Source organism: Glandiceps talaboti, chromosome 9 (genome assembly GCF_964340395.1).
Source record: "Glandiceps talaboti chromosome 9, keGlaTala1.1, whole genome shotgun sequence".
Taxonomy (NCBI): Eukaryota; Metazoa; Hemichordata; class Enteropneusta; family Spengelidae; genus Glandiceps; species Glandiceps talaboti.
Window position 1 is genome coordinate 541162 of NC_135557.1, and position 22704 is coordinate 563865.

Sequence of the window (22704 nt, forward strand, 5' to 3'; positions counted from 1 at the left end):
CGACGATATATTAATTTATACAACAACGTTTCGACAACACCTTCAAAACCTTGACATTGTTCTAGGTAGGTTAATAAATGCAAATTTGAAATTAAGCCCGCGAAAATGTATATTTGGAAAAAGGGAAGTTAAATTCCTAGGTCATATCTTGAACGAAAATGGCATTTCAACTGACCCAAAAAAGGTCGACGCAATATTAAAATTTCCCGTACCAACGAAAGTATCACAACTTCAATCGTTCTTAGGTTGCGCAGGATACTACAGACGATTTATTCATAACTATTCAAAAATAGCAAATCCTCTACACAAATTGCTTGCAAAGAGTGCAAAATTCATATGGACTAATGACTGTCAACAGGCTTTTGATACGTTAAAAAAGGCGTTGACATCAAAACCAATATTGGCGTTCCCACGTTTCAATGAGGAATTTCTATTATATACGGACGCGTCAGCATACAGTGTAGGATTCATTTTAGCCCAAGTTCAAGATGGCATAGAAAGAGTCATTTCTTATGGTGGTCGTACTCTAAATCCAGCACAACGAAATTACACCTGTACAGAACGTGAAGGTCTCGCGGTAATACATGCATTAACACAATGTGATATTTACTTGAGAGGAAACAAATTCACAATCATTACAGATCATGCAAATTTGATCTACCTATTCAAAATGAAAACTCCAAGCGGCAGGCTAGCCAGGTGGGTACTCAAAGTACAAGGTTACAATTACGACATTCTTTTCAGACCTGGAGCAAAAATTCCACATGCGGACAGTTTGTCGCGCCGCGAATATCCACCTGAAAAATATCAAAACTCCGAAATTACACCGACAGACACCGACAATACCAATTCTGATGACATAAATTATACACATAATCAGTCACAGCTAACTATGAATGAAATTTCTAACATTCCAGAGATAGCCAATTTACAACTCAACACGCAAGAAGATATCCTTACAGACATCAGACATCTATACGACTCGTCTGAAACTGATATCATGACTGACCAGCTGTGCAATGCATCCACTCAATCAATCGACTCCAATGACACACTAACCGATCATAGTGAGATTGATAATACACATACTGGCATTAATAAACTCTACAATTTACAACGTCAGGACAAACACTTATTACCAATGATTAATTATTTAACCAATGATGGCGAGTTACCTTCAGACTCGAAGCATGCACAGAAGATAATACAAAGCAGTGACAATTTTACCATTTTGAATGGTATATTATATCATTACTGGTCCCCTACAGGTAAATCAGCTAAAGCTCATAACTGTATTCGACAGTTAGTAATTCCGAAATCCTTACAACTATACATATTAAGGAGGGTTCATGATGACGTCACAGCAGGACACTTGGGTACCTCACGAACGTTACAGGCTATCAGATTACGTTATTATTGGGACACCTTAATCAAAGATGTGACAGTTTACGTGGCATCCTGTGTCTTCTGTCACTCACGGAAACGAGGTATTCGATATCGTCAAAAATTACTTCCTATACCAGTAAATGGTTTATTTGATAAGATAGGAATTGATTTTGTGGGAAAGTTGCCCACTACAAAATCTGGAAATAGTTATATTTTGGTAATCACAGAATACCTCACCAAATTTTGTTGGGCTTTCCCAACAACAAATTGCAAAGCCGAAACAGTTTCTCGAATATTGTTCGAACACATCTTCTGTCAATTTGGATTTCCAAATTCATTGTTGTCAGACCAAGGTTCTTCCTTTATGTCTCAAATTGTAACGGAACTATGTCGATATTTTGATGTTATTAAACAACGCAGCTCACCTTATATGCCAAGTACGAACGGAAGTGTGGAATGCTTAAACAAATCAATAATAAATATGCTTAGCATATATGTAAACTGTCAAAGTTCAGACTGGGACACATTTCTCCAATCTGTTCTATTTGCATATAGGGCAACCCCACATGAAGCAACTGGAATCACACCATTCTGTGCCCTATTTGGCACAGAACCACGATTACCAGTTGATGCTGAAATTTTGCCAAGATTGGGTAAATCACGCAATATTCAGTATCATTTAGATGAATTAGCTCATGCTAGAAATCTTGCAATATCACTCGCAAAACAAAATATCCAGAAAGCTCAACACAAAATGAAAACATATTTTGATGCAAAAAAAGCACATGATCACAGATTCAAAGTGGGTGATGTCGTATATCTACATCACCCAGCAGTCAAATTGGGTCGAACACCTAAATTTCACCACCCTTTTCGTGGGCCATTTCGAATAATCGAACAAGTTTCACCAGTAAATTTCAAGTTGGAATACATAACAGGTGATAAGAAATATCCTAAGCTAATCCATGCAAATCGTTTAAAGCATGCACGCTTAAGACCTCCACAATTCCTAAGTGACAACAATAATGCAACTACACAAACAGCCAGCGAAGCTCCTCTCAGGGATAATAGCAACTCTGCCACTAACAACAATAATATCACATCAAACACTGATAAAAATAATAGAAGACAAACAACTATGACGGACTACCACATGAACTCAGAAACTGAATATTATTCGTGTTCGGAAACAACTTCAAATCAACACACCAACAGTCCTAGAGGACAATCGTGGAGAAAAAATATCCGCAATAGAGCTGAGTTAAGACGGGAAAAACGGTATACCCACCAAAATCAGACTGATGACAGTTCTGATGCAATTACAAATACATTAACCGCTGAAAATGATCAAACGTTTTATAACGTTCAAAAAATCATCCGTGGTAGGTACAAAAATGGTAAACTACAGTATTTAATTAAATGGGAAGGTTATTCATCAGAGTTTAATAGTTGGGAACCTGTTGAAAACTTGAATCAATTAGCACTAAACATTCTCAAGGACCATCCTGTTTTTATATCAGGTTCACGAACTTATAAACGTCATCTTTAAGTATACACTTAAGGTCACTCAAAGACAATGACACAGTAAACCACCTGTTTGATCACTGCAATCCTTTACAACAAATATTACCATATAGCATGTATAAATTTCTTATATTTGGTCATCAAATATCAAAAAATGTTTACCGTATGAGTCAATCACATTATTTAAAGTTCATGTTTAAGAGTGGTCATTTAGAAAACCCTCATGATTGATTCTGCAAGTTATACCTAATAAGGAATTAAATATAAATACAGCTGTGATTGTGTGAATAATTGAACAGTCTGGCCAGACGATGTGTGTTAGGGGCCACAAGGGTACTTCTTAAGTGACCACTCAAAAAACAACTAGTTTTAATCACAAGAAATAGGTCCTCCAATTGTACTTTCTCATTTGTCACTGGTGTCACAAAACAATGTCACATTTCATTACCATATTGGGCTACAAACTTTTGACTAATGTACGGTAAATATTTTATACATGTCACTAGTGTTCCAACTTGCAATGCACTTCCATTTCGATAACATTACTTTGAATGAACACTTCCTGTTTAAATATACTGAGGTTTCAAAATGACTATTTGGCTTAACGAGGAACACGGAATATGGGCAATGGAAGCTCTGGATTGTAATTGTCTTCTACGAGAGGATTCATTTTATGAAGCTTTACGTCAACATTGCGACCCAGCTGATTTAGAATTCTTACGTTTACAACGTATAGCTGCAACTCCAGCAAATGAAGACTACACACCCATTTTCGAGGATAGTGTTGAAATCAGCCCACGGAATATTAAGTATCTTTATAATATGGATAAAGTAACATATCAAGGTATTATCAATGACCACGCAAATTTAGTCGAATATGCTTTGAAAAATTATAATTTACATTTCCCTTCAAATCCTTATCTTCATTGGAAGACATATGTCACCGCCACGGCTATAGAGCACTCTAAGCTAAATAGTTTGAAGGTTATCTTAGCCTATTTTTCAAAATATAATACTCCTTGGCATTCGCTGAGAATTGACGTGCTTTGTTATGCATTATTCATGTGCTATAATTATCGAAGTTTAGGTACTTTTGGAAATCATGATGAAAAATTCCGTAAAGCACATGAAGTATTAATATATGTCATGTCGTGTGTGCAGGCGCGCACAAAATTATCACAGGCTCTTTTCAATTCTATGCTTAAAGCTGAATCATTACAATCATATTTTGAACCCCTAATTCCATATTTTAACCAACCAGATGACTTGTTTGCTTTATGTGTCTTTAAGATAAGAGACTGTATTTCTTTAGGAAGAAATCCAAAGTTTTATGGAGGTACCATCAAATTGTCACAATCAAAACGTGACGCCGGCCGTCTTGTATCACAATTACCTCTCCCCAAAAGAATCCAACAAGCCATATTAGATTCACATGATATTTTTACCGCTACAACTTTTCCAACAAGTCCGGATGAACCACATCGTTACACTTATAAGTTCTACAATAGCCAATGTGGCAGATTCACTGAATATGAAAATTCTGAAGATCATGGTGAAAATTGTGATTGCTTAAATTTAACATCTTTGGACAACATATATGTTACACCATATTATAACGCATATTTATTTCCACCAATTGATGACACATATTTATTTCCTCACAAAGGATAATACAATATTGACTAGAATTTCGAACATCTCTCGAATTCTTCGTATACCTCACATAGATTGTTATCTCCATATCCGTCATGCTCTGACCTTATATGGTAAAATAACTTCTGACTATCCTCAGCCTCGCTTTCAAAATCACACAAGTAAATATTTCTTAAATATCTTACGTGGTCACATCATTAAATGATAACATTGATTAGCTCACTTCATCGATCACCATGGACCGGAGAACATTTCTGTTTACAATGCTAAAGGCAACAGTCTTCTTCTATGTCATGCTTTTTCCATTATTATATGCAAAAAGTGACTCGGATTATGACTTCATGGCCACAGATGATGTACAACGTCTAAACTATGGTGTGATTTTCGAAAAGGTAGCAGTCATTGAAGCTTCTGCTAGCAGTTGGTCACTCACTATAGCGGTTCCATGGCTGGATATACACGAGATTGTGAAAGTTACATCAACATTTCAGCATAAACAGGTGTGTCTTTTAAATATTACTGATGCTATGTGTGATGAATTCTCTGCTTCCATCAAGACGTTAAACTATCGTATAAAATACAAGCTGAAAGAGTTACGTCATTACTTAAATGAACTAGATCGACTTTCATCATTCAAGTATGGAAATAAGGGATTTGATAATGGTTATAATTCAGAACGAAAGACCAGGTCAATTTTGCCAATAATTGGGCAAATTTCTAAAACTCTATTTGGAACAGCAACGACGAAAGATGTCTCGATTTTAGCACGTCATATTTCATCAGTTGAACAAGAACTAGCAAATCAACGTACAGGATTACGTCATTTTAGTGCTGACCTGAGTTCCGTACTCAAGATTACAAATCGACGAATTGACAATTTGTGGTCTTCTGTCAATAACACTTTTTCAACGGTAGAACAATTGACTCTTGCAGTAGCAGACATTGAACGACTCCGATTACAAACACAGCGACAGGACCATAGTTATCATCTTTCAAATGATCAATTTCATCGTTATATGTTACTTTTAAATGCTCTGGATGATAGATCACGTACATTGGATGTTTTAATAGCCAAGGCTACAGAACGTTTAATTGGTATGCAAACCTTGCTGGAAGGCTATTTACCACCAGAATTTGTCTCTTCCAAACTTTTAGAAAATTCACTGCAAAAGTTACAAGACAACTTTCAGAAAAAATATTCACAATATCATTTGTGTCACGAAACCGCATCATATTATCACCGTCAAAAAGGAGCTACTTTTTATAGAAACGGCCACAATATTTACATCAATATTCCAGTACCTTTATGTCGTCATTCATTGATTTTCGATGTATTTAAGGTAATTCATTTGCCAATTCCTTCCTTTCCATCAGTAGCACAAAATACAAACGGAACTGCGATTTCACAATCTGTTACTGTCTTAAATAACTTGCCAAATTATTTTGCAATACAGCGAAATGGAGATTATTTTCTAGAAATGTCAACAGCTGAATTTCAAACATGTCAAGGTTTATCCATTCTTATTTGTCAACCACTTACGATTTTGAAACCAGACTTACCATCATGTGCTCGTGCAGTATTATTGAATCAACATTCTAAAGTCTTGAAATGGTGTAATCCTCAAATAATTGTTCGTCACACAGGCATTCAAAGAGCCCAGGTGCTGCGAAATTCGCAAGTATTAATTCAGGGTTATTCATCAGATTGGCATCTTTCTTGTAATGATGCAATATTGCAGAAAATTGAAAAGTGTCATTTTTGTGTGATCACGATACCTTGCGGTTGTTTACTATTCTCAAAAAAATACTACATAGATACCTTGGGAAATAGTTGCCAACAAGATCATGATATCGTATATAGTCATACTTTGAATATTCCGGTTCTTATGTCTTTATATAGTACAGCCCTTCCTACTTTGAAATTATCTACCTTAAGCGACAATCCTAGATCAGTTCAATTGCCAGATGTACAAATATTAGAGACTGAGTGGAAACAAACTTTAAGCACAGAAAACGATATCAAAATTGATTTGAATCGTGCTGCCACTATGCTTCGTGATAATTCCAAAGTCTTTCTTACTCCTATGGATCAATTTCGGCAGGAGAACATAAACTTTAATGATGATCCATCAGTATTTACAATGTTTCCAAATTCAATTTGGGTGACCCTAGCATTATCGTGTGTTAACTTGGCATTGTCCAAATATCTGATGTGGAAAATGAGAAATTTTAGTATAGCGTTGCAAATCTTATTGGCCAAAAGAGTTGAAGCGCAGGAAATTTCTTGGTTCGTGTCTACAAACCCATCCCCTGCAAAACCATTTGAGCCTCCACGTGACACCGATTATATTAAATATATTGTTGAGGCAATATGTATTTTTGCTCTCTGTATCATATTTATGATTACTTATAAGTACTGCCTACGTGCCATTAAACAATATTGGCACAAACTGATGGTTAAGACAACGGCTTCTGAGGCCAGTCCAATTGATCATGAAATGCATGTCATCCCGATATTGCCTACTATTTCAGATCATTCTATGTGTGATTCTAGTAAGGACATGACCTCTTTACCTAATTGCACAATTCATGACAACCCTTTAGGGGGCCCTTCATTCATGAAGATGCTAGACTCGTAAACAGTAGATTAAGTGATGTGACGACAGACATCCACGCTAGCAACGGTAACGACATTAGCCGACAGACTAGTGCAAATGCGACTCCACTTCAACCTCAAAACTCTATTCCGAAATGTGACCCCTTGAACTTGACATGGTTTACAATTTAAGGAACAGTCGCTGGAATTTTGATGGTTAACAGTTATCAAATTTAATGAACAATTAATTATTTTAATGGTACCTATTTTATTTTGACGTCTAATTAGATTTAATTAAGGACTTTTAGTCTCTGAACATTGAGATAACTTTCACACTGAAAATTGAGAGACAGTTGTGATCTCAATACTTTAACTTTTAAATGTCTTTAAGGAACAAAGTTGTTGAGCTACTTTCAACTTTCACGTCATCATATTGACGTTTCTTTTCAGTTCCTCAATATTATTATATGAAGACACAAACTTTTGAACTCTTAACATTTTCAACTCTAATTGTTGGAATGAATTTGAACTCTTAGACTCTCGGACAGTTTTGAACTTTTACGAGTTCACATGAAACATTTTGAAGATTTAAATTTTCAATTAAGAACAATTTTGCGACTCTTATTGCCTTTTATAATTAAGAATTATTTAAGATAATTAAGTTAATTAAGCTAAATAAGTGAATTTTGTGAACAAATTTTGATGGATATTACAAAACCTTTGTCTCACGACATCTCAACAAACCCTTTTACCATTTCTTTGGCATTTAAGCTATCTTCACATTTCCGACTTTCCAAAATTTTACGGATTATCAGGTTTTTACCTTAAAAAAAAAAAAAAAAAAAAAAAAAAAAAAAAAATTCCTTCTTTACTTTATATTTATCAAACTTTACTTGACTTGATGTATGATATAAACTATACGGGCTCGTCTGTCCTCAATAATCTCTTTGACAGTATGTGACCTTCATCTTTCGGTACCATCACTTTCGCTCTTCCCAATATTTTGTGAACTAAATTAGCTTCTCTTACAATTAGGCTGGTTACGTGTTTTGGGGACAAAACATATTTTGACGGGGGGAATGGTGTTACGAGTCACAAAATAAACATTTAAGATTTGATAATTCCTCTGTTGACAAAAGACACAAGTGATAAGGTCACATTGATTAATGAGACAGAGCCGGGTCAAGTAATGTTATTCTATCCTAATGAGTAGAGGTCACATGTCATCTTAGAGTGATAAATTGTGTCCCAATTGAATCAACAGCTGTCTAGCTAGAATTATTTAGGACGGGTCAATAAACTGGCTATTGCTGATTTGAATTAATTATATTAATAAACATTTACTAAATAAGGTTAAGAGAGAATCTTTTGTTGTAAACAATTTGTTTGTTAACCATATTTGTAATACGGAATGAACGATGTTTTAAATAAAAATGTTGATGACGTATGCGTTTGAAGTAGCTTTGGAATTCGCTATTCCGGAGACTAAGTCAGTTGGCGACTGGAGTGAAGAGCGATACCAGCGGGTTCTTGAGAAATTGTGAGCTGAGCTGAAATTACTCGAAAGAACTTTGACTATTAACTGTAATTGACTGGAACTGAAGCGAATAGCTCCCTATGCTGCAAATCGTATAAGTCATTCAACACAAAAGTAATATTTGTGTCCTTGTGAGTTTCTTCTTTTTACAGAGCACTGTTTCGTGAAATCGGTACCTCTCAGATTGCTATCCGGGCGAGTCCAAAGTTTACCGCTGAACACGGGTTAACGTTGCAGCTACCAAATTCAGCGTCGTAACACATGCACAGCTAGTCTGTCATCTGAGAGCCTAGTAAGACGTAACCAATACTTAATGCATTTTGTAATTGAGTTAACAAACAAGGGAGATCTTCCACGCTTCCCAAGTACAGCTTCATTTGGCGTACTTTGGGTAACGCCTAAAAACTGTTTACAAAATTTTAAGTGTACCCTTTCTGTTATAACATATTGCTTATATCCCCAAATCTCAGTTCCGTACAATAATATTGGTGCAATAAGAGAATCAAACAGTTTAAAATAAACATCACGTTTGACGGTACCAACTTTTCGCTCGAACTTAAAAATTGAATACATTGCTTTCCGTGCCTGAGCGGCTAAATTACCTACAGCTTTTGTCCATGTGTTCCTACATGACAACAATAAACCAAGATATTTGTATGATGTTACAACATCAATGACCTTTCCATTCATTTTCCAAGTTTCACTCCTTGCATTATGACCCCCTTTGCGGAATACTACAACCTTTGTTTTGTCCGTGTTTATCTGGAGTTTCCACTTGTTACAAAATTCAGCAAGTATGTGAATCAATCTTTACAAACCAATGACAGAGTCTGCGAAGAGTATAATGTAGTCTGCATAAAGTAAGATAAATAAATCATACATTTCCTGTGTTAATTGTATACCCCTAACACCAACAGTTTTAATCATGCGATACAATTCATCAATGAAAAAGGAGAATAGCACAGGGCTTAAAACACTTCCTTGTCTTACACCAATGTTGCAATTAAAATAATCTGACACTCCCCCATCTAAACGCACACATGGTTTGACATCACTATACATGGATTTGACTACGTTATACATTTTGCCAGAGAGGCCAATAGACTGAAGTTTAAAAAACAGACATTTGTGATTAACGGAATCAAACGCTTTTACAAAGTCCACAAACACAGGCAGTAAAATTTCCCTCTCCTTCTTCTGAGGTAGTTCTGAATCATAGCATGTAAAAAAAAGATAGTGTCCATTGTTGAATACCCTTTACGGAATCCAGCTTGGGCGTTACAAATAGCATTAGTGTTAACGTTTTCAGCCCATCTATATAACCTATCATTTAAAACATTGCAGAATATTTTCCCAAACACGTCTAATAAGGTTATCCCCCTATAATTATTGGGATCTGATTTGGAACCTTTTTTGTACAGTGCGATAATAACACCACGTGACTATCCTTTCGGGAAATTACCTGTATCAAAAATATTGTTGAATAGATTATTCATAATGGGCAACAAGGTAGATACAGTACATTTGAAGAATTCCGACGGTATGCCGTCTGGACCAGGTGATTTGCCGTTTTTCAATCCTAATACCACTTTCATGATTTCCTCGTCAGTGATGCTTGAATTCAAAATATCATCTGAATCCAAACCTACACTATCCTCTTCCTCAAAAGTTACACCAAATGACGTATTTTGAGGGTTGCTTAATTTTGTGAAATAGTCGACCCACTGTTTGCATGAAATTGGCGGGTTATCACGTGATCCTTTCTGACTGTCTTTGATCATGGCCCACATAGCATCACTACCTGAAACATGCTCCCATTGGTTTCTCAGTTTTGTCGATAATGTATCAGCATAGTTTCTTTTAAACTTCCTGCATGTATTTCTGAACAAGTTTCGACTACGTTTGTAGACGTGCAGAGATTCTTCTGTGCTATTTTTCCTAAATTCATACAATTTTTTTTCACCTGATGTTTTTGCTGCTGAATACGGTTGAACCATGGGGGCTGTTGTTAGCGCGATCGCCTTTGTGTACCACTTGGACATTTCATGCTAGATATAGCCATTGTGACAGCTTTAACAATACAATCAATCGCTTCATCATTATTGACACCAATATTTGCATTACACTCATCTAAGAGGTTGGCCACGTCACCTGTACCAAATTTATTTACAAAGGTATGCTCTTCTTTAGAATTCCATCTATATCTTGTGAACTCATTCATATTCATGTCTCCATCTGTGTGTCGATGTAATTTACACCTTAAAACACTTTCAATGGGAAAGTGATCCGATTCGTTTCTATCTCCAACTTTAAAATACGCAATTGAATCAAATAAACAAGACGATACGACTATGAAATCTACAACACTTTTTCCATTGTTGGCTGTACATGTAATGTGGCCTTCCCTGTCACCGTTAAATCTACCATTTAATACATGCATTGAAAGTGTACAACACAAAGAAAGCAAACTTTTACCGAAATTGTTTGAAGTCTTATCTTTTGATTTGCGAGCCATACAAAACAGATCACCCTCGTAAATATGAGCTGGTATTGAGAGATAGCTTACGTCATCATATGTTATATAATCATTCTCCTCTGCAATCCTTGCATTGAGATCACCTAAAATGATATTGTCTACATGCTCGAAATGTGTATTCAATCGAATTAGCTCATTTTCTAAAATATTGATACCATCTTTTTCGTGTTCGTACACATGTGAACAGCTCCAAGTAATATATCTTTAGTAGTGCCAAAATAGTCTGCATTAAACAACAAAAATATCGCATCTGTCATGTTAGTGTTAGACTTATGTAATCATTGAAAGTACATGGTTCGAGTGGAATAGCTATGCATATCCTACTTCATATACAATAATGACACCTCAGCAAGCTTAGCGCCAATGGGCTTACAGCAAGTCTATCTACTGTTCGTGGGAACAAGAAGAAAGTATTTTACTTCGTCTTTTTGCAATGTGAAAGTCTTCAACTGTCTAATTTTGAATAGGCTATTTGACACAGGTTTGTTTATACTGTAACCATTATGACTCAGTTAGGTATCAATGTGTTTATGATAAGGATTAAAGAATTTCGCATGCACATATGAATGTATGGTTGGAAGCACGGGCGGATGGAACCCAAGATAGGAAATACAAGCCAAAATAGATCAGAAGGTATTATAATAATATATTGAGAGTAAATTTGCGGTATTGAAGACAATATTCACGTTCTCTATGATTTTAATAATGTGCATGGTTTGAAAGTTTATGCCTCTGTTTGGCCACTTCATGTTTGCATTGCTTTTAAAAAGTTCTCACCACGGAGGGGAACATTCCCTCCCACACCCTCCCCACTAGCGATCGTTATGGTCTTGTTTCTCCTCAAATCAAGATTGAAGAGCGTGAGGGGGAAGTGGCTGTGAAATTTGTTTCATAACATATTTTCTCCTCACCCCATCCCTTGTCATAAATTCTGCACGCTTCCTAACATCTCACATCTTTGACAACGGAGACGGGCATCCGGAAATGATATCTCATCTTTGATAAGTGAGGACTTTGGTAACTTTATATAGCTTACCTGATTTTGGTACTGGCTTGGATTCATTTGAAGTTTGACGTTGCAAAGCCATCAACGTCCAAGACTCAAGATGTGAATCCCATTCTTGATGCATAGCAACGCGTGTCAACCTAGTAACAGTTTTATTGTCAACAATATTGTCGGCACTAATCGATGTGTCAGGTTCTACCAGGTAACTATCTCTCGAACTTTTCATCCCTATAAACACATTACGTACATGATGTAATACCTAAGACATGGATACACATTACGTACATGATGTAATAGCTAAGACATGGACACACATTACGTACATGATGTAATAGCTAAGACATGGATACACATTACGTACATGATGTAATAGCCAAGACGTATTTACACTGGCTAATGTATTAACCAGGTCCTACAAAGGTAAATACTGAAATGGTAATGAGTTGATATGATTACCATATGTTATAAAGGTCAATTCTGAAATGTTAATGAGTTGATATGATTACCATATGTTATAAAGGTCAATTCTGAAATGGTAATGAGTTGATATGATTACCATATGTTATAAAGGTCAATTCTGAAATGGTAATGAGTTGATATGATTACCATATGTTATAAAGGTCAATTCTGAAATGGTAATGAGTTGATATGATTACCATATGTTATAAAGGTAAATTCTGAAATGGTAATGAGTTGATATGATTACCATATGTCATAAAAGGTCAATACTGAAATGGTAATGAGTTGATATGATTACCATATGTTATAAAGGTAAATACTGAAATGGTAATGAGTTGATATGATTACCATATGTCATAAAGTAAATACTGAAATGGTAATGAGTTGATATGATTACCATATGTTATAAAGGTCATTTCTGAAATGGTAATGAGTTGATATGATTACCATATGTCATAAAGGTAAATACTGAAATGGTAATGAGTTGATATGATTACCATATGTTATAAAGGTAAATTCTGAAATGGTAATGAGTTGATATGATTGCCATATGTCATAAAAGGTCAATACTGAAATGGTAATGAGTTGATATGATTACCATATGTTATAAAGGTAAATACTGAAATGGTAATGAGTTGATATGATTCACCTTGTAAATTATGTCAGTGTGTCTATGTAACTTTCTCACCTTGTAAATCATGTCTGTGTGTCTATATATCTTTTCTCACCTTGTAAATTATGTCTGTGTGGCTATGTAACTTTTCTCACCTTGTAAATCATGTCTGTGTGTCTATATATCTTTTCTCACCTTGTAAATTATGTCTGTGTGGCTATGTAACTTTTCTCACCTTGTAAATTATGTCTGTGTGTCTATGTAACTTTTCTCACCTTGTAAATTATGTCCGTGTGTCTATGTAACTTTCTCACCTTGTAAATTAAGTCTGTGTGTCTATGTAACTTTCTCACCTTGTAAATTAAGTCTGTGTGTCTATGTAACTTTACTCACCTTGTAAATTAAGTCCGTGTGTCTATGTAACTTTCTCACCTTGTAAACTATGTCCGTGTGTCTATATAACTTTCTCACCTTGTAAATTATGTCCGTGTGTCTATGTAACTTTCTCACCTTGAAAACTATGTCCGTGTGTCTATGTAACTTTCTCACCTTGTAAATTAAGTCAGTGTGTCTATGTAACTTTCTCACCTTGTAAACTATGTCTGTGTGTCCATGTAACTTTCTCACCTTGTAAACTATGTCTGTATATCTATGTAAGTTTCTCACCTTGTAAATTATGTCTGTGTGTCTATGTAACTTTCTCACCTTGTAAATTAAGTCAGTGTGTCTATATAACTTTCTCACCTTGTAAACTATGTCCGTGTGTCTATGTAACTTTCTCACCTTGTAAACTATGTCTGTGTGTCTATATAACTTTTCTCATCTTGTAAATCAAGTCTGTGTGTCTATGTAACTTTTCTCACATTGTAAATTAAGTGAGTGTGTCTATGTAACTTTCTCACCTTGTAAATTTTGTCTGTGTGTCTATGTAACTTTCTCACCTTGTAAACTATGTCTGTGTGTCTATATAACTTTTTCACCTTGTAAATTATGTCAGTGTGTCTATGTAACTTTCTCACCTTGTAAACTATGTCTGTGTGTCTATGTAACTTTCTCACCTTGTAAACTATATCTGTGTGTCTATGTAACTTTCCTCACCTTGTAAACTATGTCTGTGTGTCTATATAACTGTTTCACCTTGTAAATTATGTCAGTGTGTCTATGTAACTTTCTCACCTTGTAAATTATGTCTGTGTGTCTATATATCTTTTCTCACCTTGTAAATTATGTCTGTGTGTCTATGTAACTTTCCTCACCTTGTAAATTATGTCCGTGTGTCTATGTAACTTTCTCACCTTGTAAATTAAGTCTGTGTGTCTATGTAACTTTACTCACCTTGTAAATTAAGTCTGTGTGTCTATGTAACTTTCCTCACCTTGTTATTTAAGTATGTGTGTCTATGTAACTTTCTCGCCTTGTAAATTATGTCTGTGTGTCTATGTAACTTTTCTCACCTTGAAAACTATGTCTGTGTGTCTATGTAACTTTCTTACCTTGTAAATTATGTCTGTGTGTCTATGTAACTTTCTCACCTTGTAAACTATGTCTGTGTGTCTATGTAACTTTCCTCACCTTGTAAACTATGTCTGTGTGTCTATATAACTTTTTCACCTTGTTAATTATGTCAGTGTGTCTATGTAACTTTCTCACCTTGTAAACTATGTCTGTGTGTCTATGTAACTTTCTCACCTTGTAAACTATGTCTGTGTGTCTATGTAAATTTCCTCACCTTGTAAATTATGTCATTGTGTCTATGTAACTTTCTCACCTTGTAAATTATGTCTGTGTGTTTATATATCTTTTCTCACCTTGTAAATTATGTCCGTGTGTCTATGTAACTTTCTCACCTTGTAAATTAAGTCAGTGTGTCTATATAACTTTCTCACCTTGTAAACTATGTCCGTGTGTCTATGTAACTTTCTCACCTTGTAAACTATGTCTGTGTGTCTATATAACTTTTCTCATCTTGTAAATCAAGTCTGTGTGTCTATGTAACTTTTCTCACATTGTAAATTAAGTGAGTGTGTCTATGTAACTTTCTCACCTTGTAAATTTTGTCTGTGTGTCTATGTAACTTTCTCACCTTGTAAACTATGTCTGTGTGTCTATATAACTTTTTCACCTTGTAAATTATGTCAGTGTGTCTATGTAACTTTCTCACCTTGTAAACTATGTCTGTGTGTCTATGTAACTTTCTCACCTTGTAAACTATATCTGTGTGTCTATGTAACTTTCCTCACCTTGTAAACTATGTCTGTGTGTCTATATAACTGTTTCACCTTGTAAATTATGTCAGTGTGTCTATGTAACTTTCTCACCTTGTAAATTATGTCTGTGTGTCTATATATCTTTTCTCACCTTGTAAATTATGTCTGTGTGTCTATGTAACTTTTCTCACCTTGTAAATTATGTCCGTGTGTCTATGTAACTTTCTCACCTTGTAAATTAAGTCTGTGTGTCTATGTAACTTTACTCACCTTGTAAATTAAGTCTGTGTGTCTATGTAACTTTCCTCACCTTGTTATTTAAGTATGTGTGTCTATGTAACTTTCTCGCCTTGTAAATTATGTCTGTGTGTCTATGTAACTTTTCTCACCTTGAAAACTATGTCTGTGTGTCTATGTAACTTTCTTACCTTGTAAATTATGTCTGTGTGTCTATGTAACTTTCTCACCTTGTAAACTATGTCTGTGTGTTTATGTAACTTTCCTCACCTTGTAAACTATGTCTGTGTGTCTATATCACTTTTTCACCTTGTTAATTATGTCAGTGTGTCTATGTAACTTTCTCACCTTGTAAACTATGTCTGTGTGTCTATGTAACTTTCTCACCTTGTAAACTATGTCTGTGTGTCTATGTAACTTTCCTCACCTTGTAAATTATGTCATTGTGTCTATGTAACTTTCTCACCTTGTAAATTATGTCTGTGTGTTTATATATCTTTTCTCACCTTGTAAATTATGTCAGCGTGTCTACATAACTTTCCCCACCTTATAAATTATGTCTGTGTGTGTATTAAATATAACTTTCCTCACCTTGTAACTTATGTCTGTTTGTCTATATAACTTTCCCACCTTGTAAACTATGTCTGTGTGTCTATGTAACTTTCTCACCTTGTAAACTATGTCTGTGTGTCTATGTAACTTTCTCACCTTGTAAACTATGTCTGTGTGTCTATGTAACTTTCCCCACCTTGTAAACTATGAGTGTGTGTCTATATAACTTTTTCACCTTGTAAATTATGTCAGTGTGCCTATGTAACTTTCCTCACCTTGTAAACTATGTTTGTGTGTCTACGTAACTTTCTCACCTTCTAAACTATGTCTGAGTGTCTATGTAACTTACCTCACCTTGTAAACTATGTCTGTGTGTCTATATAACTTTTTCACCTTGTAAATTATGTCAGTGTGTCTATGTAACTTTCTCACCTTGTAAATTATGTCTGTGTGTCTATATATCTTTTCTCACCTTGTAAATTATGTCAGTGTGTCTACATAACTTTCCCCACCTTATAAATTATGTCTGTGTGTGTGTTAAATATAACTTTCCTAACCTTGTAAATTAAGTCTGTGTGTCTACATAACTTTCCCCACCTTATAAATTATGTCTGTGTGTGTGTGTTAAATATAACTTTCCTCACCTTGTAACTTATGTCCGTGTGTCTATATAACTTTCCTCACCTTGTAAATTAAGTCTGTGTGTGAGTTAAATATAACTTTCCTCACCTTGTAACTTATGTCCGTGTGTCTATATAACTTTCCTCACCTTGTAAATTAAGTCTGTGTGTCTATGTAACTGTCCCACCTTGTAAACTATGTCTGTGTGTCTATGTAATTTTCTCACCTTGTAAACTATGTCTGTGTGTCTATGTAACTTTCTCACCTTGTAAACTATGTCTGTGTGTCTATGTAACTTTCCTCACCTTGTAAACTATGTCTGTGTGTCCATATAACTTTTTCACCTTGTAAATTATGTCAGTGTGTCTATGTAACTTTCTCACCTTGTAAATTATGTCTGTGTGTCTATATATCTTTTCTCACCTTGTAAATTATGTCAGTGTGTCTGTGTAACTTTCTCACCTTGTAAACTATGTCTGTGTATCTATATAACTTTTCTCACCTTGTAAATTATGTCTGTGTGTCTATGTAACTTTCTCACCTTGTAAACTATGTCTGTGTCTATGTAACTTTCTCACCTTGTAAACTATGTTTGTGTGTCTATGTAACTTTCTCACCTTGTAAATTATGTCAGTTTGTCTATGTAACTTTCTCACCTTGTAAATTATGTCTTTGTGTCTATGTAACTTTCCTCACCTTGTAAATTAAGTCTGTGTGTCTATGTAACTTTTCTCACTTTGAAAACTATGTCCGTGTGTCTATATAACTTTCTCACCTTGTAAATTATGTCCGTGTGTCTATGTAATTTTCTCACCTTGTAAACTATGTCTGTGTGTCCATGTAACTTTCTCACAATGTAAGTTATGTCGGTGTATCTATGTAAGTTTCTCACCTTGTAAATTATGTCCGTGTGTCTATGTAACTTTCTCACCTTGTAAATTAAGTCAGTGTATCTATATAACTTTCTCACCTTGTAAACTATGTCCGTGTGTCTATGTAACTTTCTCACCTTGTAAACTATGTCTGTGTGTCTATATAACTTTTCTCACCTTGTAAATCAAGTCTGTGTGTCTATGTAACTTTTCTCACATTGTAAATTAAGTGAGTGTGTCTATGTAACTTTCTCACCTTGTAAACTATGTCTGTGTGTCTATATAACTTTTTCACCTTGTAAACTATGTCTGTGTGTCTATGTAACTTTCTCACCTTGTAAACTATGTCTGTGTGTCTATGTAACTTTCCTCACCTTGTAAACTACGTCTGTGTGTCTATATAACTGTTTCACCTTGTAAATTATGTCAGTGTGTCTATGTAACTTTCTCACCTTGTAAATTATGTCTGTGTGTCTATATATCTTTTCTCACCTTGTAAATTATGTCTGTGTGGCTATGTAACTTTTCTCACCTTGTAAATTATGTCTGTGTGTCTATGTAACTTTTCTCACCTTGTAAATTATGTCCGTGTGTCTATGTAACTTTCTCACCTTGTAAATTAAGTCTGTGTGTCTATGTAACTTTACTCACCTTGTAAATTAAGTCTGTGTGTCTATGTAACTTTCCTCACCTTGTAAATTAAGTCTGTGTGTCTATGTAACTTTCTCGCCTTGTAAATTATGTCTGTGTCTATGTAACTTTTCTCACCTTGAAAACTGTCTGTGTGTCTATGTAACTTTCCTCACCTTGTAAATTATGTCTGTGTGTCTATGTAACTTTCTCACCTTGTAAACTATGTCTGTGTGTCTATGTAACTTTCCTCACCTTGTAAACTATGTCTGTGTGTCTATGTAACTTTTTCACCTTGTAAACTATGTCTGTGTGTCTATGTAACTTTTTCACCTTGCTAATTATGTCAGTGTGTCTATGTAACTTTCTCACCTTGTAAACTATGTCTGTGTGTCTATGTAACTTTCCTCACCTTGTAAACTATGTCTGTGTGTCTATATAACTTTTTCACCTTGTAAATTATGTCAGTGTGTCTATGTAACTTTCTCACCTTGTAAATTATGTCTGTGTGTCTATATATCTTTTCTCACCTTGTAAATTATGTCAGTGTGTCTACATAACTTTCCCCACCTTATAAATTATGTCTGTGTGTGTGTTAAATATAACTTTCCTCACCTTGTAAATTAAGTCTGTGTGTCTATGTAACTTTCTCACCTTGTAAATTAAGTCTGTGTGTCTACATAACTTTCCCCACCTTATAAATTATGTCTCTGTGTGTGTTAAATATAACTTTCCTCACCTTGTAACTTATGTCCGTGTGTCTATATAACCTTCCTCACCTTGTAAATTAAGTCTGTGTGTCTATGTAACTTTACTCACCTTGTAAATTAAGTCTGTGTGTCTATGTAACTTTCCTCACCTTGTAAATTATGTCAGCGTGTCTATATAACTTTTCTCACCTTGTAAACTATGTCTGTGTGTCTATGTAACTTTTCTCACCTTGTAAATTAAGTCTGTGTGTCTATGTAACTTTATCACCTTCTAAACTATGTCTGTGTGTCTATATAACTTTCCCACCTTGTAAACTATGTCTGTGTGTCTATGTAACTTTCTCACCTTGTAAACTATGTCTGTGTGTCTATGTTACTTTCTCACCTTGTAAACTATGTCTGTGTGTCTATGTAACTTTCCTCACCTTGTAAACTATGTCTGTGTGTCTATATAACTTTTTCACCTCGTAAATTATGTCAGTGTGTCTATGTAACTTTCTCACCTTGTAAACTATGTCTGTGTGTCTATGTAACTTTCTCACCTTGTAAACTATGTCTGTGTGTCTATGTAACTTTCCTCACCTTGTAAACTATGTCTGTGTGTCTATATAACTTTTTCACCTTGTAAATTATGTCAGTGTGTCTATGTAACTTTCTCACCTTGTAAATTATGTCTGTGTGTCTATATATATTTTCTCACCTTGCAAATTATGTCAATGTGTCTGTGTAACTTTCTCACCTTGTAAATTAAGTCTGTGTGTCTATGTAACGTTCTCACCTTGTAAACTATGTCAGTGTGTCTATGTAACTTTTCTCACCTTCAAAACTATGTCCGTGTGTCTATGTAACTTTCTCACCTTGTAAATTATGTCCTTGTGTCTATGTAACTTTCTCACCTTGTAAATTAAGTCTGTGTGTCTATGTAACTTTCCTCACCTTGTAAATTATGTCCGTGTGTCTATGTAACTTTCTCACATTGTAAACTATGTCAGTGTGTCTGTGTAACTTTCCTCACCTTGTAAATTATGTCTGTGTGTCTATGTAACTTTCTCACCTTGTAAATTAAGTCAGTGTGTCTATATAACTTTCTCACCTTGTAAACTATGTCTGTGTGTCTATGTAACTTTCCTCACCTTGTAAACTATGTCTGTGTGTCTATATAACTTTTTCACCTTGTAAATTATGTCTGTGTGTGTTTTAAATATAACTTTCCTCACCTTGTAACTTATGTCCGTGTGTCTATATAACCTTCCTCACCTTGTAAATTAAGTCTGTGTGTCTATGTAACTTTACTCACCTTGTAAATTAAGTCTGTGTGTCTATGTAACTTTCCTCACCTTGTAAATTATGTCAGCGTGTCTATATAACTTTTCTCACCTTGTAAACTATGTCTGTGTGTCTATGTAACTTTTCTCACCTTGTAAATTAAGTCTGTGTGTCTATGTAACTTTATCACCTTCTAAACTATGTCTGTGTGTCTATATAACTTTCCCACCTTGTAAACTATGTCTGTGTGTCTATGTAACTTTCTCACCTTGTAAACTATGTCTGTGTGTCTATGTAACTTTCTCACCTTGTAAACTATGTCTGTGTGTCTATGTAACTTTCCTCACCTTGTAAACTATGTCTGTGTGTCTATATAACTTTTTCACCTCGTAAATTATGTCAGTGTGTCTATGTAACTTTCTCACCTTGTAAACTATGTCTGTGTGTCTATGTAACTTTCTCACCTTGTAAACTATGTCTGTGTGTCTATGTAACTTTCCTCACCTTGTAAACTATGTCTGTGTGTCTATATAACTTTTTCACCTTGTAAATTATGTCAGTGTGTCTATGTAACTTTCTCACCTTGTAAATTATGTCTGTGTGTCTATATATATTTTCTCACCTTGCAAATTATGTCAATGTGTCTGTGTAACTTTCTCACTTTGTAAATTAAGTCTGTGTGTCTATGTAACGTTCTCACCTTGTAAACTATGTCAGTGTGTCTATGTAACTTTTCTCACCTTCAAAACTATGTCCGTGTGTCTATGTAACTTTCTCACCTTGTAAATTATGTCCTTGTGTCTATGTAACTTTCTCACCTTGTAAACTATGACTGTGTGTCCATGTAACTTTCTCACCTTGTAAATTAAGTCTGTGTGTCTATGTAACTTTCCTCACCTTGTAAATTATGTCCGTGTGTCTATGTAACTTTCTCACATTGTAAACTATGTCAGTGTGTCTGTGTAACTTTCCTCACCTTGTAAATTATGTCTGTGTGTCTATGTAACTTTCTCACCTTGTAAATTAAGTCAGTGTGTCTATATAACTTTCTCACCTTGTAAACTATGTCTGTGTGTCTATGTAACTTTCCTCACCTTGTAAACTATGTCTGTGTGTCTATATAACTTTTTCACCTTGTAAATTATGTCTGTGTGTGTTTTAAATATAACTTTCCTCACCTTGTAACTTATGTCCGTGTGTCTATATAACCTTCCTCACCTTGTAAATTAAGTCTGTGTGTCTATGTAACTTTACTCACCTTGTAAATTAAGTCTGTGTGTCTATGTAACTTTCCTCACCTTGTAAATTATGTCAGCGTGTCTATATAACTTTTCTCACCTTGTAAACTATGTCTGTGTGTCTATGTAACTTTTCTCACCTTGTAAATTAAGTCTGTGTGTCTATGTAACTTTATCACCTTCTAAACTATGTCTGTGTGTCTATATAACTTTCCCACCTTGTAAACTATGTCTGTGTGTCTATGTAACTTTCTCACCTTGTAAACTATGTCTGTGTGTCTATGTAACTTTCTCACCTTGTAAACTATGTCTGTGTGTCTATGTAACTTTCCTCACCTTGTAAACTATGTCTGTGTGTCTATATAACTTTTTCACCTCGTAAATTATGTCAGTGTGTCTATGTAACTTTCTCACCTTGTAAACTATGTCTGTGTGTCTATGTAACTTTCTCACCTTGTAAACTATGTCTGTGTGTCTATGTAACTTTCCTCACCTTGTAAACTATGTCTGTGTGTCTATATAACTTTTTCACCTTGTAAATTATGTCAGTGTGTCTATGTAACTTTCTCACCTTGTAAATTATGTCTGTGTGTCTATATATATTTTCTCACCTTGCAAATTATGTCAATGTGTCTGTGTAACTTTCTCACCTTGTAAATTAAGTCTGTGTGTCTATGTAACGTTCTCACCTTGTAAACTATGTCAGTGTGTCTATGTAACTTTTCTCACCTTCAAAACTATGTCCGTGTGTCTATGTAACTTTCTCACCTTGTAAATTATGTCCTTGTGTCTATGTAACTTTCTCACCTTGTAAACTATGACTGTGTGTCCATGTAACTTTCTCACCTTGTAAATTAAGTCTGTGTGTCTATGTAACTTTCCTCACCTTGTAAATTATGTCCGTGTGTCTATGTAACTTTCTCACATTGTAAACTATGTCAGTGTGTCTGTGTAACTTTCCTCACCTTGTAAATTATGTCTGTGTGTCTATGTAACTTTCTCACCTTGTAAATTAAGTCAGTGTGTCTATATAACTTTCTCACCTTGTAAACTATGTCTGT

At 34.9% G+C, this 22704-nt stretch overlaps 1 protein-coding gene across 2 annotated transcripts in view; it reads right to left on the reverse strand.

Moving 5' to 3' along the window:
* Window positions 1-22704, reverse strand: part of LOC144440146 (uncharacterized) — a 175657-nt gene that overhangs the window by 32528 nt on the left and 120425 nt on the right. For both annotated transcript variants that reach the window (XM_078129419.1, XM_078129418.1), the window contains exon 8: window positions 12269-12466. In XM_078129419.1, the coding sequence (XP_077985545.1) occupies window positions 12269-12466 (198 nt within the window). The remainder of the gene's footprint in view (window positions 1-12268; window positions 12467-22704) is intronic.